This window comes from Rhinolophus sinicus, chromosome 16 (assembly GCF_057876585.1).
Source record: "Rhinolophus sinicus isolate RSI-liver-muscle chromosome 16, RSI-T2T, whole genome shotgun sequence".
NCBI lineage: Eukaryota > Metazoa > Chordata > Mammalia > Chiroptera > Rhinolophidae > Rhinolophus > Rhinolophus sinicus.
Genome location: NC_142516.1, coordinates 183,941,275 through 183,958,895, shown reverse-complemented (window position 1 = coordinate 183,958,895; position 17,621 = coordinate 183,941,275). Strand labels below are relative to the sequence as shown.

The 17,621-nt window shown below is 41.3% G+C and overlaps 1 protein-coding gene across 1 annotated transcript in view; it reads left to right on the top strand.

The window, feature by feature from the left end:
* The window catches only part of SUGT1 (SGT1 assembly cochaperone of MIS12 kinetochore complex), a 49,772-nt gene extending 36,215 nt beyond the window's left edge, over nt 1-13,557 (top strand). The window contains exon 13 of the mRNA XM_019755296.3: nt 732-13,557. Within this exon, the coding sequence (XP_019610855.1) occupies nt 732-833 (102 nt within the window). The 3' untranslated portion in view covers nt 834-13,557. The remainder of the gene's footprint in view (nt 1-731) is intronic.
* Nucleotides 13,558-17,621: the final 4,064 nt, after the last annotated feature.

Sequence of the window (17,621 nt, the reverse complement as noted above, 5' to 3'; positions counted from 1 at the left end):
AGGGTCAGAGAAGGCAACAGAGAGATGGTGATATGTTGTGTTTGGAGGATAACTAAAGACTTAAAAAGCACTGGGGTGGAGAAGAGTGTCCCATGCAAAGGAAGGGAGCTTGGCATAGAGTGTGGACAGGGTTATAGTGCAGTTTCAGTGTAATAATAGGGTGGGTAGCTTTATACATTTGCCAGTAACACAGCTGATGATTTAAAAATGTTTGGATTTTAGTAATTCATACTAGTCTTTGCTGTGATCCAAGTCAATGGGTTTGTGTTGCATTAGATAACAAATGTCCCGAAGGTCTTTTCAATGTATTTATGAATATGCGAAGGTTGTTGGTAGGTGGTAAATGCAGTTGATGGTAAATAGATAACCAGTTCTTTACCTAGACATTGACTTTGTGTACCTGTGTGTGTGCACTTTGATTTAAAAAAAACTCCAGCATATACTTGCATATATTTGGTACAGAGAGAGCATTAAGAAGGGGCTCTTCAAGTTCTGTCCAAGTGGTACAGGTTTACTTTCCTGGTCTTCACTGTCCTCGGTAAAAGAGATGACATCATCATTCTCTTTGGGAGCCAGTTTTAGTTTCACCTGAGAGTAGTTTTGCCACATATGCCTCTGTGCTGATTAGCAGAGGGAGATGCAGTGCTTTATAGGACAGATGTGAGCGAACATGGTGAAAAATATTGTTTTGATTATATCGAGAATTAATCTATTTCTATTTCTTATTGCAGATGGAGTCTGGTGGTACAGTTTTGAGCACCAACTGGTCTGATGTAGGTAAAAGGAAAGTTGAAATCAATCCTCCTGATGACATGGAATGGAAAAAGTACTAAATAAATCAATTTGCTACCATTGCATTGCATATAGTCAGCCAATGCCCATTGTGTATTAATATTGCATTCTTGAATTTTGAACACTGGGGATCTTTTTGAAAGATTATACCTCTTTACCTCTTTGTGCTTTAGAAGGTATTTTCCTTCAAAGTGTTTTAAGAGTCTAATGAAGATCCTGTTGTATCACTCTGTCCTTAAGGATTTCAGACATGCTGAAGTGGACTGAACTTGCTACGAGATAGATCAGTTCTACCCAGTTGTGGGAGTGCAGAGTTGTTATGGGATATCTCTGGTTATTGCCTTATTTTCAATGCAGTATTCTGTTAATAATTTATCAGACTTGGCAACTTTGAGTGAGCATAGATTTTTTTAACTTCAGTGTAATATTGTTTGCTTTTAAAAACTGCTTTTGAATGGAGTTGTAAATACAATTTTTCTATGAACAGGTTTGGATTATTTACCCTTTTCTTAAGTTTTTAATGAGAATGTTGAGAAATTACTGCTCACAGGGATTTCCCATTCGGTTCTTTTTGTGGGAAATATTTGTAATTGCACTGAGATTTTGGTCCTTACTTTCCAAATTCCTGTATAAAAACATAGACACCTGAGTTTAATATGCTGCAAATTTAACTGTACTGAAGGCTAACCTGTGAAGATGAGAAGAGTTATTAATGAAAGGCCAACTCCACTTCTTGCTGCTTTTGCCACAGCAGGATTCATGAAAGTACAGCACTGGTGGTTCGGTTTGGTTTTTGTAGGGGTTTTTGTTTTTTTCTCGTTATTAGAAAATCTCTCGTCTCACATCCCCATGATTACTTTGGTTTCAGTGGTTTGGGGCAGCTGCTGAGAGAGTCAATGAATACGTATATATTCCATATCTATTTAGTAACTGTTTGTAGTGAGGAACTCCTCTGCCTGCACAGCTGAGGGTAGGGTGAATGGGAGGCAAACCAGCCAGCATTTCAGCCTCCAAAAGCATGGGAATTGAGTGCCTTCCTTCTGGTCCTTTCACATGAAGTGTAGGGTTGGTCATAAGGAAAATGGTGGTAGGGTGATACTAGCCCCTGCCGCTACAGGTTGTTAGAGCTCGTTTAAGCATGTCGTTGTTGTCACGTGTCCTGCTTACCGAGAGCTACAGGCTACAGTTTTTGTTCTTGAACACTGAAGGAAAAAGCAAAATTAAGTTCTTGCTTATATGAATTTCTAAAATTTTCTCCTTAGGGAAAAAATTAGTGAATTCTGCATTCTCTATGTTAAATTTTCTCAGTCCTAACAGGTAGGGAGACTGTTGTTACCGAGGTGATAAGTCGGGTACACGGCCCTACCCCAGGGACAAGAATCCTGGCCCCAGCACGTCTCTGCCACTAACGAGCTTTATAATCTGCAACAGGTTTAGCCGATTAGTCTTAGTTACTTTATCTGTAAATAATCTATAGGGTCTTAGAGCAGTACATCAGTTTCCGAACGTAATCAATTCTGGAAGACCCTTCGAGTTCTGAAACATTGGAAAACAGCCGACAGCTAGGCCTCAGGATCTTACACTCAGCGGAAGCCACGTGACATGTTCAACTTCCGATGCATGTTTGAAAACCGAAGCATTTACCCAGGTTTACGGTGTTCGTAAACCGAAATGTGGGTCAACGGAGACGTTCGAAAATCGAGGTACCACTGTATAATTAAAATTCCATGATTCTAATAAGGAAACATTTTTGTCACTTAAGAGCAATTTTTTTCTTAATAACACTTATAATAGAAGTTGGTTTTAAAAAAAAAAATTTAGTACTAGTTTTGCCTGTATTTTAAAGGATACATTATATCTAAAGTATGTTTATCTATTGGCTATATTTGTTTAGTTGTAGGATTCAGAATTTTGCTGAGCCAAATGGAGTTCCTCGTATACTGGGCTATGTTATAGAACTGTAAAATGTACTTGGTCTAAAGACAATAGATTTATTGGTAAAGAGGGGAATTTGAAGAAGTAGGTTAGACTGTTGTCCTGAAGGGCCACTCCCAAGTACTGCTTCCCTGTCACCTTAACATTATCCTTATTCTCTGTCTTAGCTTAGCTCTTGGTCTCGCTTTCTTTCCAGATTCCCACTCTCAGGTCTCACGTTTTGGTTCTCTTAGCACTCTAGTTAACCTTTTGCTTCTTCCAAAGGTACGTGGTTTTTTCAGTGTTTCTTTTTAAGGTTTAGTCCTGGAATCCACTTTTTTTCCCTTCACCATAGATTCTTCATCTGTCTCCTGCTTTCTGTAATCACTTGCACCTAGTGACTTCCCAGAATTCCCTCACCGTCTTCAAAGAATCCTGAGTGGGATAATCTACTTCTTTGAACTCTGCTATCAAGTAGTCTCTTAGATGGCTGTACATAGGTTTGAGACATCAGGTTCAATTTTGATAATTCAGCCTTGTATCCTAAGCCACTCAGTTGCTAACTAACAAGTTTAGTCTTCAGTATTGGCAATTATTGGCCACTTTAAAGAAATATTGTTTTCTTTATCTTTTTTTTTTAGATTTGTATTTAAATATAGCTAATATATTATATTATATTAGTTTCAGGTGTTCACAGTAGTTATTCAACATTTATATACCGAAAGAAGTGATCACCATATTAAGTCCAACAACCATCTGACGCTATCCTATGCCATCATAATATTGACTGTATTCCCTATACCGTACATTACATCCCCATGACTGACTTGTTTTATATTTGGAAATTTGAATCTCTTATTCACCTTTTCTCCCTTTTTTAAATCTTTCGATTATAGTTGACATGCAGTATTATTTTATATTAATTTCAGGGGTACAGTATAGCGGTTAGACATTTGTATAATTTAAGAACTGATCCCCCTGACTAGTCTGATACCACCTGGCACTGTACATAGTTATTACCATATTATTGACTACATTCTCTGTGCTTTACATCCCCATGACTATTTTGTAACTCCCAGTTTGTACTTCTTAATTCCTTCCCCTTTTTCACCCATTCCAATCTCCTCTCCCAACTGGCAACCATCAAAATGTTATCTATGAGTTATTTCTTTATTTGGTTCTTTAGATTCCACACCTAAGCGAAATCAACATTGCATCTGTCTTTCTCTGTCTGACACTCCACTCAACACATCACCCTCCAGGTCCATCCATGCTGCCACAGATGGCGAGAACCCATTCTCTTCCATGGCTGAGCAATACTCCATTGTATATATGTACCACCACCTCTTTGTGCATTCATCCCTTGACGGGCACCCAGGCTGCTTCCACATCTTGGCCATTGTAAAGAGTACTGCAGTGAACATATGGCTGCACACGTCGGCTTGAAGTAGCATTTTGGGTTTCTTTGGATAATTACCCAGAAGTGAGATTACTGGGTCCTTCTTTGTCACTTGCCTTTGTTTTAAAGTCTGTTTCGTCTGGTATAAGTATTGGTACCCCAGTTTTTGTTTTTTGTTTTTCATTTCCATTTTCATGAATATCTTTTTCCCATCACTTTAAGTCTGTGTGTATCTTTTGATCTGAAGTGAGTCTCTTGTAGGCAGCATATGAAAGCGTCTTGTTTTCTTATCCATTCAACCACCCTGTCTTTTGATTGGAGCATTTAATCCGTTCACATTTAAAGTAATTGTTGATAGATATGTAGTTATTGCCATTTTATTATTCATTATTTTTTTTATTTTTTTGTCTTAAGTCACTCTAACATTCTCTGTAATACTAGTTGGTGGTGAGGCATTCCTTTACCTTTTTCTTGTCTGGGAAGCTCTTTATCTGTCCTTCAATTCTAAATGATAGCTTTGCTGGGTAGAGTAATCTTGGTGGTAGGTCGTTGCTTTTCATCACTTTGAGTATTTCCTGCTAATCCCTTGTGGAATGCACGGTTTCTGTTGAGAAATCAGCTGACAGTCTTGGGAGCTCCCTTGTAAGTAACTCCTTTTTTCTTTCTGCTTTTAAGATTCTCTTTGTCTTTAACCTTTGGCATTTTAACTGTGATGTGTCTTGTTGTGGGCCTGTTGGGCTTCATTTTGTTTGGGACTCTGTGCTTCCTGGGCTTGTGTGTCTATTTCCTTTGCCAAGTTAGGGAAGTTTTCCATCATTATTTCATTTTGGGGGGTTCTTTTTTCTTTTTGCTGTTGATTGGATGTTTTCTGCTACCTTATCTTCCAAATTCCTGATTCAGTCCTCTGCTTCATCTAATCTACTGTTGATTCCCTATAATGTATTCTTCATTTCCATTATTGTATTCTTTATTCCTGACTGGTTTTTTTTTATGTTTTCTGTCTCCATTTTTATGTTTTCTATCTCTTTGTTGAAGTTCTCCCTGAGATCACTGACCTTATAACCAGTGTTTTAAACTGTTCATCTGATAGATTGCTTGTCTCCATTTTGTTTAGTTCTTTCTCTGCAGTTTTGTTCTGTTGTTTATTTGGGACATGTTTCTTTGTCTCCCCATTTTGGCTGCCTCCCTGTGTTTGTTTCTATGTATTAGGTAGAGCTGCTATGCCTCCTGGTCTTCATAGAGTGGCCTTATGTAGTAGATGTCCTGTGGGACTACTCAGTGGCTCAGTCTCCCTGGTCACCTGAGCTGGGTAATGCAGGTATGTTCCTTCTGTGGGTTGTGTGTGCCCACCTGTTGTAGTTGAGACTTGATTGCTCTTTGCAGGCAATGGGAAGGATTGACCCTCAGGCTCACTGGTTGTGAGGACTGGCCGTGACTACAGTGGAGAAGCGGTGGTGCAGGGGCTGACCCTACAGAACAGGGTTTGCTTTAGCAGGGCTCTGGTGCCTGCCCAGTCTGCCCTTTGGGTGTGTCATCCTTGGAGGTGGTCGGGTGAAGCTCCAGCCTGGTCTGAAGCTGGCTACTGTGCCTGCCAGCCCCTGAGCCTCCTGGGAAGGGACCCCTTGCAGGCCAAGTTCAGCCACAGTCTGTGCCCTGCCTACAGCCACCGGGAATGACCCAGAAAGCAATTCAGAGCTGGCCACCACCTCTGCTGCCTGGAGCTGCCTTGAGAGGCTAAGCCACGAGCCAAGGCCTGCTGCCGCTAGTGCCGGGCTTAGGGCTGCTCAGCCAGAGGTATGGAGTATGCGGAAGCCACATGATGCTTGTTTGGGTTTTGTGAACTTTTGAGAGGTTTTAGGAAAGTCTTAGCATGAGCCAAGGCAGGCTGTTTATACAGAAAAGACCCTGGAAGCAGCTTCAGTGTGCCAGATAGCTGGGTGGGGCGTGGTCTCAGGGAACCAGGGCGGGGCAGATGTCAGGTCATAGCCAATTTGATGGAGACTCAGGTATCACGTCTGCGTGCGTGCGTCTGCACGCAGGGAGGGGAAGGCTCAACAAAAAACGATGGCTTCCGCCAGCTCCTCCATGTAGGAGACAGCTGTCCCTTCAGCCCTCACCCTGAAGCTAATCAATTCAGTTCCTCTCCACGTGTCCCTGGCACCTTTGGAGCTGCTGCCCCAGCACCGGAGCTCAGAGCGAGGGATTCCATCAGCGGGTAAGTCTGTGCACAGGCCTTTTAAGTGGAGCATCAGGGAGTGCAGCTGCCCTCCGCTCACTCGGCCACAGTCTCCGCTGGGTTTCACAGCCAGAGGTTCTGGGGACACCTCTCCCCTGCCCTGAAACTCTGGGCTGGCACCCCTCGCTTCTCAGGGGGGTGATCTTGGCAGCCGAGATAATCCCTCCTGGTTTTTAATGGTCAAACGCAGGTGTGCGGCCAGCCGGTTCCTTAGCTCTGCCTGTCCTCCCAGTCTCTGCGTAGCTTCTGTATGTCTGGTTGGAGGGCTTCTGTTCAGCGGTACGTCAGGTGATTCTCAGTATTGGTGGCTCTGTGGATTAGTTGTAATTGATGTGGTCCTGGGAGGAGGGGAACACAGTGTACCTGCTCTGCCGTCTTAATAGGAAAAAAATCTGTTTTCTCTATGTGGAATGGAGAGAAAGGATGGTTTGCATTGATAACTACAGGGTTTTTTTTTAACGTTTCATTCCTCAGATTTGTGATATTCATTAACTGCAGAACATTGAATTATTATTGTCATTGTGTCCCTGAGCCTGGGAGAAAAGAATTGGACTGTCCTGTATAAATTTTCTGGATAAATTTTAAATAAACATTTAAAATGGGGGTATGTCATGGCGGTTATGAATAGTGCAGGTAGAAATTTTACTTTAGCTCAGCACTTAAGTGTTTTTGGCTGTTCTTGCCCCTTTCACCTTCCTTTTCTGCTCCGGTTAGCTACATCATCACTGTCATTCTCTGACATGTATCACTGACCCAGAGCAGTGCTGCCTATTAATTTACCGTCTGATCTGCCCACTACACGTTACTCCTTCCTCGTCCAGATTAATGCGCAGCTCTCTGACTTATAGCTATTACTGATATTTCCAAAAATAGGCAGAACATTTCTGGGTGGAGTGAGTGTGTCTGTGTGAGACATGAGCTACTTTCCTTTGTAACCAGCTCTAGAGAAGTTTATACTCACACCTGCTATTACTGTCCCATAACAATATGGATTTCAGTTATTTTTGCCTTGGAGGAACCAAGGAGAAAAGATAATAAAAGCTAAACAAACAAAATAACGGTTTCTGTGCCAGGAAGTCGTGTGGTCTTAAATAAGAGGGGTCATCAGCATTGATGTGGTTGGTGTCCCTTTGTCCCCAGCTGTGCATATTCTGTTGTGAGATCGTTTTACACACCAGGGGACTTTATTTGGGAAATGTCTGGGAACTTGCGGGAAAATTGGAGGTATGATTTACTCACAGATGTTAGTTTGGAGCCACCCCGTGATTTGCTTCTGAAATTAATTGAACTCTTAGCTTCTCTTCCTACCTCAGTAAATTTGCCCCCCATTTCAGCTAAAATCACACACATTGCTAACTCATTAAGGCAATTAACAGTGGTAGCTATTCTGTACTAGTACTTTTTATGGATCAGGTGTTACTAAGTGCTTTAGATACGATACCTCATTATAGCAGCCTGTGAAGTCGTGATAGCACCCTGTTACCGATCAGAAAAGCGGGGCTAAAGTTAAGTTTTTGGTCCAAATTCATTCCACTCATGAGTGATGAAGCTGGGATTGGAACCCAGGCCTGTCAGACTCCAGTTCCCATGCATTTAACGACTGACTCCCACTTCAGGCAAATGAGTTGGGTGTGTAACAAATGATTTTTTTTAATAAAGCAACTCTGACAAGCAGAGAATGTGCAAGTTGAATTGTTGAGTTCTTCTTGTGTATGGATGGGAAGATACAATACTGAAATCAGAATATTATCATCAGTTTCCTAAGTAGGAAAGCTTATTTGGAATCCAAATCTCTTGCCTCTTGCCTCAGGGACTCTTGATTTGTATTGAAGGTGCTGTTTTTCTCAAATGCAGATAATTACAGAGAAACCAGCTACCCTTACAACTGCTGTAGGTGTAGGAAGACTGGCACGTTGTGCTGATCCAGTCATTCTTTAAACTTGGGAGCTTTCAAACTGTTTTCATTGTACAGATGCTAAGATTGTTTCAGATTGTTTTTTCCTGGATACGCGTATTAGGGTCAGTGTATGGTTGATTTCTTCAGTAGAATTGGATTCAGGTTTAGTCCCTTTGCCCCAGGCTTTGTTAGCATTGCATACATATTCTGAAGTTTGGCTAGTCTCGGGTCTTAGTTCGGCTAATCTGGGGTCTTCTAAATGTTGCCTTTGCTCTGCCTTCAGAATTGGAATTTCTCATTGTTTTTGCACTGAGGCTTCTCATACCTATCTCATTGACTTTCTTTTTTCTTGTGATTATAGGATTCAGTTGCCCCCCCAGAGCAGCTAAAATCACACACAAAAAGATGTTTTAAAAACAATACTGTTTGTCCAAAGGCAATTTTCAGTTTATCAAAAAGGATTAGGAAAAGCACCTTCAATGCCTATATGTGGGATTTAAAAAACCATGCTCTGCAGTGCAAGTACAAAAGCTCTAAATAACAGTAACCTGTTGCACATACTTTATGCTTTACGAACATTAGAGGCAGCATTGCATGGTGGTTCCTTGGGATCAAATCCTGGCTGTGTTGTTTACTAGCTGTGTGACAGTGGGCAGATACTTGATGTCTGTGCCTCAGTTTTCCTGTCTGTAAAACTGGGACGATGATAATATCCACCTCTTGGGCTGTTATGTGTTGAATGAGTTAATTACACAATTATTTTTTCCAGTCCAGAAGACTATAAAAACTGTGTGTGCGTGTGTGTGCGCGAGACTCAGTGGTACAAAACCTGACAGTGAACTTACAATAGGAATGGTCGTATTTTCCTGCAGAAATAATGTTTAATTAGAGAATGCTAGCACAGTTCCTGCTGAGGCTGTTACAGAATAGATCGTATATCTATATTGTATGCTAAAATATGAAATTCAGAATTCAGAAACATATCTGGCTCCAAGGGTTTTGGAAGAATTGTGTACCTGTATATGTAAAGTGCAGAAAGCAGTACTTAATATTGCTGGAGCATCAGTTTATATGCATTTAGGATGCGAGGTTCAAATCCTGCAGGAAGTCGTCGTCTTATAAGCTCAGTCCTTCCGGATTCCTTCCAGATTAAGGATTCTGTCTGAGGAAAGTATATCAACTAGTTAAAAATTGTTAGTATAAATTTTAAAATGTGTGCTTTGAGAGCATAAGAGTTCATAGAAAAGTTTTAAATTGAATGAGTAGTCGTTTCTCTTAAGTATTGTCAGTAGTACTTTAAAAAGAATCAAAGTGATGACGGTGGCAGAAGATACAAACTATAGTATGTTAAGAGGCTTCCTTCCAGAAGTTCTCGGATTTTAATTCCATTTTAATTTAAATCTCAAAACAGTAACGTTGTTAGGGTTTATAATAACAAGGTGCGAAATTGCACAGCATGAAAAGCGGGGATTTTTGTCCTGGTACTTCCATCCGTGTAGAGAAGCTGATGTTTTAGTAAGTTAGGTCATCGATCCTGTTTCGCCCCAGAGAATCAGTGAGGCGCCGAGATGAGCGTGTGCCCTCCTTTGTGTGCGACACCACCGTGGGCGCAGGCTTGGGGTGCTCCTCCCCTAGCTGCCACTCTGTGCTGATCGTTTGTACTCTAGCCTTGACCTTTTCTGTGACGTAATTGACTGCAAACGAACACTTGCATTAAGTTAGCTGAGGTTGGGGATGTATTTTCAGTGCCCATGAAATGTGCTAAGGAATTGGATGCATTTTCTTGGCTTTATTATTATTTTGCCATTTATTAGTTACAAATGATCACTTTCTTTCATTTCTATTCTACCACAGAGGCAACTAACTGTTTTATAGTGGAAAGGATACTAACTAACATGTGAATCTAGAATCTTAAAATCTCAGTTCCAATATTTTATATTTTAATACTGGTGTGTTTTGAGGATAAGTGACTTACTCCTTCTGCACTTTTTTCTCATCTATAACTCTGGGATAATTACGTCTCAGGATTGTGAGGATTTGACTTAAGTCCTGACTCAGTATGTGACCAGTAAATGTTACTTAAATATAAAATCCTTGATTTTTTTTTTTTCCTCAGTCCTGTTGAGTAGTGACATTCGTAAAAGGGGAACAAGTCTGACTTTCACCTGCTATCTAAGGGCTTGCATAATTCAGCCTCAGGCAAGTTTGTGAGTCCCATCTGTCACGGCTTCACTGTGTCCCTAAGCTCTAGGCACAAAGAATACTCTAGGGGTCAGAAACGTTTTCTGTAAAGGGCCATAGAGAGAATGCTTTGCAGGCCGCGTACAGTCTCTGTTGCATATTCTTGGTTTTAGTTTGCACACCCCTGCACTGTCTGAATATCCCTTGTATTTCCATTCCTTCTTCTACCCAACCTGGGAAGCTTCAGTTTCCTACTGATGTGTCCAAACTGAGCTCATATGCCACTTCCAGGAAAGCTGTGTAATCTTGTGTGATTCGGTCAACGGCTGACTGTGTAGCAATTGGATTTGGTTATTTGCTTATGGCTGAGGCATCCATTAGATCCTGCTAGTTATACCAAAACCACCGTGTCTCATGAGCATGTTTGAGAGTCTGATCTGTTTTCCATCAGATCACTACAGTTGTCTGTTTTCTTCTCCCATGTGACTGAGCTGCCTAGAAGTCGGGGGCTGGGGGCGGTGGCCGGCGGGGAATGCACCCTCAGAATTTGATAGATTGATGGATGCATGCATTTGCTTGTGATCTTCACCCTGCAAAGAATGTCCATGTTCTGTTCTTTCTTTAACTGCCCCCACTTAGAATGACAGTACTGTCCTGCCAGCCCCGCTCCATACCCCTGCAGGGTAGTCTGCTCCTCCAGCCGTGCCGCCCACTCCCCTTTATGCCTCTCACGGGACCTCTCCCAGTTCCAGTGGTTTTAGGGCTGTTTGCAGGCGGGGTCTCGTTTTACTCTGTGTCCTTGCTCAGTCTCAGTGTTACTTTCTTAGCTTTGGTACTCAAGTGTCAGAACTGTTACTTTACCCCAAACTAAATAATTAGTGTTTAAAAGTTTCCTTTTTTTATATCATGCCCTTGAAATTGATCGTTTATTCATCGATATGATATGGTAGTAATTTTTTAAGTATGGTCATGAGAGCTAAATCTGACTTGTTCCTAAATTATCTACATTATTGGAAGGAATAGCAGTTATATAACTAATCAAAACCAGTGTGATATCCAAGTATTTTTTGTTTTGCTGTTTAATTTTCAGATTCCTTTTTTTGGGCGGGGGGAGAGGGGGTCCTAATTGTCTGTGCATGTTGCCTTAGAGAAGGGCCTGAAATTTCTTTTCTCGTCAGGTCAGTCATCCTTTCAGAAGAAATCTTGAGCCTCAGGAACTTGGGTAGAGTGAGGGAGGCCAGAGATTTATAAAGCCAGGCATGGCATTGGTTTCGGCCTGTGGAGCCGAAACCGTTTGAAAACCAAGAGTAAGTCAAGCAATTTCATTTATAAGCATCCCAACTTCGGACAAAATTTGAACTGCTTACTCTAGTACATTTTCTCTGGAAGAACCCCAAAGAAATTTTGAGCATTGAATACTATATGAGTCATTGGTGAGGGCAACATGCTTTATTTTTTAACAGTGTTAACACCCTCATGGTCTTTCCATCGAAAACCATATACTTTTTCGTGGAGTGTGTTTCCAGTTTAGTACAGGTAGTGGGGTGATACAGGTAAGTGAAAAGTACATAGTTTGTGATATACCCGGTTACTCACTGATCCACACTGAGTGCCACGTGTGTGCCAGACCCTGTTCGAGGCAGTAGGAACACACTGGTCAATGAAACACGATTCCCTGCCTTATGGAGCTTAAGCTTATGGGGGAAAGAAGCAAAATGCTTATTAAATGGTGGTAAGTGCTAAGGAAAAAAACTGCAAAGAGAAGAGGTGCTTGAAATTTGAGACAGGAGACCGAGTAAGAACTCGGTCAGATGACATTTGAATGCAGACTCGCAGGAAGCGGGGGGATGAGCCCTGCACGTAGGTGAGGGCACTCCCAGCGGAAGGCCCAGCAGATGGGAAGGCCTGGATGCAGGAGTGAGCAAGGGTCAAGATCACCGATGGATGGGTGCGGGGGGAGTGAGGGACCTGGATCGTGTAGGGCCTTGCCAGGTGACGCACGTGGAATGATGGTAGCCAAGACCAGGGCCTGTCCCAGCCTCATGGAGGTCCTGTTGTCCTCAATGCTGTCAACATTTTACCTGTTGTCTTTTTAAATTTTCTAATTTTTATCAAATGTGCATACAGTCAAATCAAATTTACTTTATAGACCTAGCGGATTGCAGTGTAGTTTTACTCAAAATATCTGATGGTGTTGATGTGAATGAGTTATGGTATTTGAGTTAATGGGTCTGTGGGAATCCCTCAGTCTCAATACTCACCTGATTTCTCCCTTTCCTCCTTACATACTAAATTACGGGTAATACCACATTTTAAAGTAATCTTTGTTTAGCAAAGCTATTTCTTGTTCTGCAATATAAATACAGTTACAGCAGAATGGATAGGGAGACAATTGGATTAAACAGAATAGCTGGTTATGAACACTTAAGGATAAGTGTGGCAGAGGAGTTTGTGTTTAATAGAAATCGAAATCGGATCAGCAAATCAGCTCTTTTTTATGTGCCGTCTGCCAAGACTAGAAATAGCTTTGGTACCTATTACTTCCTTAAACTTGTATTTGCAGTATATCCCCTGTCAATATGAGTAGACAAAACAAAGAAAAATAAGATCAGAATTTTAGATCTGGAATAAATCTTAAATACTGTCTAATCCAACCTTTGTTTTCCAGAACACTCTTGTATACTTTTTTCTTCATAACAGTTCTTTAACATAATTCACATAGATAGTTGGTGATAGAATTAGAATCTAACTCACCTAAAACTTAAATTATTTACGCTAATCTTGTACTCACCTTCTAACAGTTGCCCCAAATATCAGGCAACTAAAACTTACAGTACGGGCAGATAATGCGGTATAACATACAGCACAGTGGTTGTCAGACTTGATGGTGAATACGCTTGTTTTTTAAAAAAATGCAGGCCTTTTTGGCTTCCTTCCTGAGAATTTGAACCAGTAGGTTCGGGATAGGGCCCAGGAAATCTGTTTTTAATGAACTGGTGATTTTGAATGGAAGGAATGACCTGGGACATTGCCCCTAAAAACTCTGATTTCAAGGAGTAAAGGGGAGAATAAAGAAGTGAAGTTAGCACTAATCCTCTATAATGTCCTATGTCGATAAATTTTAGAAAAGAGTAAAAAGCTACTTGGGCACTTGTTTTTTGAAGACTTTGTTTCCTCCTTACATGATGTAGAGGCAGTGGAGAGATGTGCGGTCATGATTTTTGTTCCTCTGTCACTAGAACCTTAGGGTCGTTGTAATCAAGTTACTAATCCTTATAGCTGCTTCGTGCTGCCCGTGATGAAAGAAAATCTGTTTCAGTCGAAGTGAAAAGTTGAGACGATTTGGACAAGATGCTGGTTTATCACTGATGAGGTGCTACTAAAATTGAGCAGAGAATACTTAGTAATCTCAGTGTTCATTGCACTGACATGAGGCACTGTTTCTTCTGTAGCAACTGGAACATTCTCAGACGTTGTCTGGTTACATGTCGGTGGTAAGTGAATATTAACATCATGGTGCTGGTGGATAGGTAGGTCGGATGGCATTGTGGGTTAGGACACATCCTGTGGGGATGGTTTTCAATACATGGTTGTAGTTACCTCGGTAACTAACAGGTAGGAATGGGAATATGGTTTTCATTGAAAAGAAACCACTTGCCTTTAAAAGCGTTATGTGCTGCTAAGAGAAAGTCCACGCCTAACTAGTTTATGCCAGGGTTTGACTGTGTCAGGATAAAGCAAATTCATTATGAAAAGGTAGATAATAGTCTAGGAGACTAGAATATAGGCAGAAAATGTTTCGCAATTAAATAATCCACACCTTGGAAGGCTGACGGACAGGAAGCCACAGAAATCATGTTGTTCTTTTTTTAAAAGTAATTGCAAGTAAATTTGCAAATGTCAGGTTTTTTCCTTTTCTTTTTAAATATGTAGATGTTATTTTCTTCCAAGTTCTCTCATTGCTAATGAAAATTTTTGTAGCCATGTTAGAGATGAGAAAAAAGGGGTTGAATTTTCTGGCATTCTGATTTGATTATCGGGATTTGATACGAAGAGAATTTTTGTAGAGGAGCCGGCACAAAGAAGACAGAAATATGACATGTAACGTCTGTAAAGTTACTACTAAACTTGTAGAAGGGACTGAGTGGGGTTATAAACGGGTTTTAATAATTTCATGTTGAAGCCTTAGCTATAGCTGAGTGGGTATATACCATTTCCATTCCCGTTCCCTGTTATCACCCACACCCTAAGCAAGACTGCTACATATTTGATCTAAGAACTATTAAGACTTGGAAAAGGGTGAGTAAGCCTGACTTAGGGAGTAGCATCAGCTGTTAGCTAGGTTTAGGTCACACGTGCATCACTGTGTACAGATGTACTTGCATTTGTACCGCAAGCACCTAAAAACTGTACGTAAATTGGTTACTTTGGGAGGTAAGCGGTTTAGATAAAACCTACAGTGAGTCCTTTTATTGTTAAAAGTCAGTCAACACTAACTTAACCTGTTTTGTAAATTTGATTCTAATAGTGGGCTCTTTCAAAGTGTAACCTGTATATATGCATATAGATTACGAGCATGCATATATGTACGAAAGCCCTTTACTACAAGTTCAGCTTTCTTTTATAAACACCGAAACTCACTACCTGTAAAATGTTTTTGCTAAAGTTTGCATCATTGACTCAAGTTTATACCTCTGTGTTTGCGATACACTACCAGGGTTATCTCTGCATACAGACTTTTGTAAACTGCCTTCTTCCCCCTCAATAAATCAGTTAACTTTAAGAAAATTGTTACCATTCCTATAAAATCAGTGTTCATAAAACAAATCAGCGTATTCAGCTTATACAGAATAAAAGCAATTTATTCCACTTACACAAGGAATTTCTATTTTGTAAAAATGTAGCTTGTATTTCAGAGTATAATAAAATGTGGTGTTAGAAATAAACTGTTGAGCGGGTTAAGTGATTATTCCAAATATGTTTACTTTCTTAGTGTCAACAGTTCCTTGAGGTGGTGATGGCAGGCGGCACAAAGATGAGGTGAACATTTTTTTTAAATTGCGGTGGAAGTTTGTTGTCATATTCAGTGAGATATGTTAGTAACGGAACTTAGAACATCTGTACACACTGGAGCCCAGTAGCAGCATTGCTTCATTTCTCCGCTTAGGCAACAGCAACTGTCACATTGACACCACAGCAGCCCCTCCAGTCTGAGTCAGAAAACCATCCTGTGATGGCCGTAAGGATTGGTTTGCAACACCAGAGAGAATGAAATGAGCTGGAAGGTAACACAGCGTTTATGTGTCTGCTCACAGTCAGGGGTCAGCACAGCAAACCTGGCTGCTTTTGGCAGCTTTTGGACTGGCCCAGTAGAACGTAACCTGTGGGTTAGTGCCAGGTGGTGACAAGTTGGTTTTCTGTACACGTGATTCTTCCCTTTGAAAGCAGGCCTCTAGTTTTCTTCCCTGAGCACAGTTGGAGTCTTCTGTCATTCCTATCCTTAATCCAAACTTGAGTTTTTCCCTGCCCTTAAAATACCTGGTGTTTTTTCCCCTAAGGTGACTTCCGTGGGTCTTTAGTGACTTTTGAGAATACAACATAATTGCATTATTATGAAGTAAATGATGCACCTCCTATATTTTCATTTAATTATGGAGCTTTGCAAAGGGAGCACCTTTTCAGGGGGCAGCCTGCCTTCCATAATGACATGCGCTCTTCCTTGTAAGTCTGGTACCTGCTCTCTCTTGGAAAGCTACCAAGGTGACCCACCTGAAATGGAAAACTCGCTGGCCCTGGCCCTCTCCTTGCCAGAAACCGTTCATCGGTTCCCTATTTCTTCCCCACCAAATTAATACATTCAAAGTTAACATGCAATATAAGATACAGCTACATTTCCATTTTAATATTTGCTCCCTCAACCTGATGCTTCATTGGCCTGCTTGTACCCTGCAACTTCAGTCTGGCTGTACTGGACCTCGTACCTCTGTCACCTTCACGTGGCTACCGCTGCTCATCTCTCAAGACTGAGCAAAGGCCTTCTCTCGCTCCCGTCTTTCTCAAGGTCCTTCTCAAGGTCCTTCGTGTGTACCTAACCCCGATTATCTATCTCTGAAGAGACCACAAGCTCTTGTGGGCTGGGATCACGGAATCATTTTTTCCCCCTTTTTATTTAGTTCTAGAACCGAGGACAGGTGGCTGGGCCACGGTGAGGTGGGAGATGGTGTGTGGAGACATTGGCAGCTGTTTGCTTAGTTAATAGACTGACAGGCATTTCAAAGACTAAAGGTATAAGATTCCTGACTGTGCCGGATGTAGCTGCTGCCTGAGACCAGTGTGACCAGTGCATACAATTTGGGGTGTGTATGTCCTTCGTACCTGTTTTTCTGCAGAGGCCTAGCTTGCTGCATATTGCGTTAAATGCAGGCATATTAGCATTCATCTGATAACCAGGTTTTTAAATGTTACGATTTTACAAATTGGCAAACACTACATGTACAGTAATAAGGTATTTAGAACATGAGACTATAGTGAGATCATGGTGTCAAGACCTTTCCATCGTTTCTGAATCGTTTTGGAAAACTTCTGTTTTCCTTAAGAAAGTTCTTTACCTCTCGCATTGTGGGATTCAAAACAAAAAAAAATGTCAGAAATATGAAGTACCTGCTCATCTTCCTGATCTAGTATTTCAATTTCTAATGACAGCCCTTGTTCTTGTCAGCATTCCTGAGAGACTTCATGTCACTCTAAGTAAATAAGCCATTCTGCCTCAGCCGTGTTACTAGGCGAGTGACTGATTGGCCATCGGACTACACCAGCGGCCCCATTTGTACCGCAGAGGTAGAAACCATTAAGCTGCTTCATGCCCAGGGACCTCTGGCTGACAGCAGATTGAAAAGAGTGTGAAGACCTGCTTTTCAGGATGTCAATGAAAGTTCTCTTCCCACAAGTCTGATCTGTCTTCAGCTCCATTTTCCATCTTTATCCTAATGTTCTTTTCCTGGATGTGACTCTTGACATAGGGCAGCCACCTGCCAGCACAGACTGTAGATAAAGAATTTCCTGTGAGCTGCCTACCCCACTGAGGTGTATGTTTACTCAGATTCCATTGTATGGCCTGTGTTCCTTTCCTGTTTGTGTTTTTATCTGGAAACTCTGGGAATACATTTGCAAGGCAGGGAAGAACAATAAAGGTTAAGAACAGT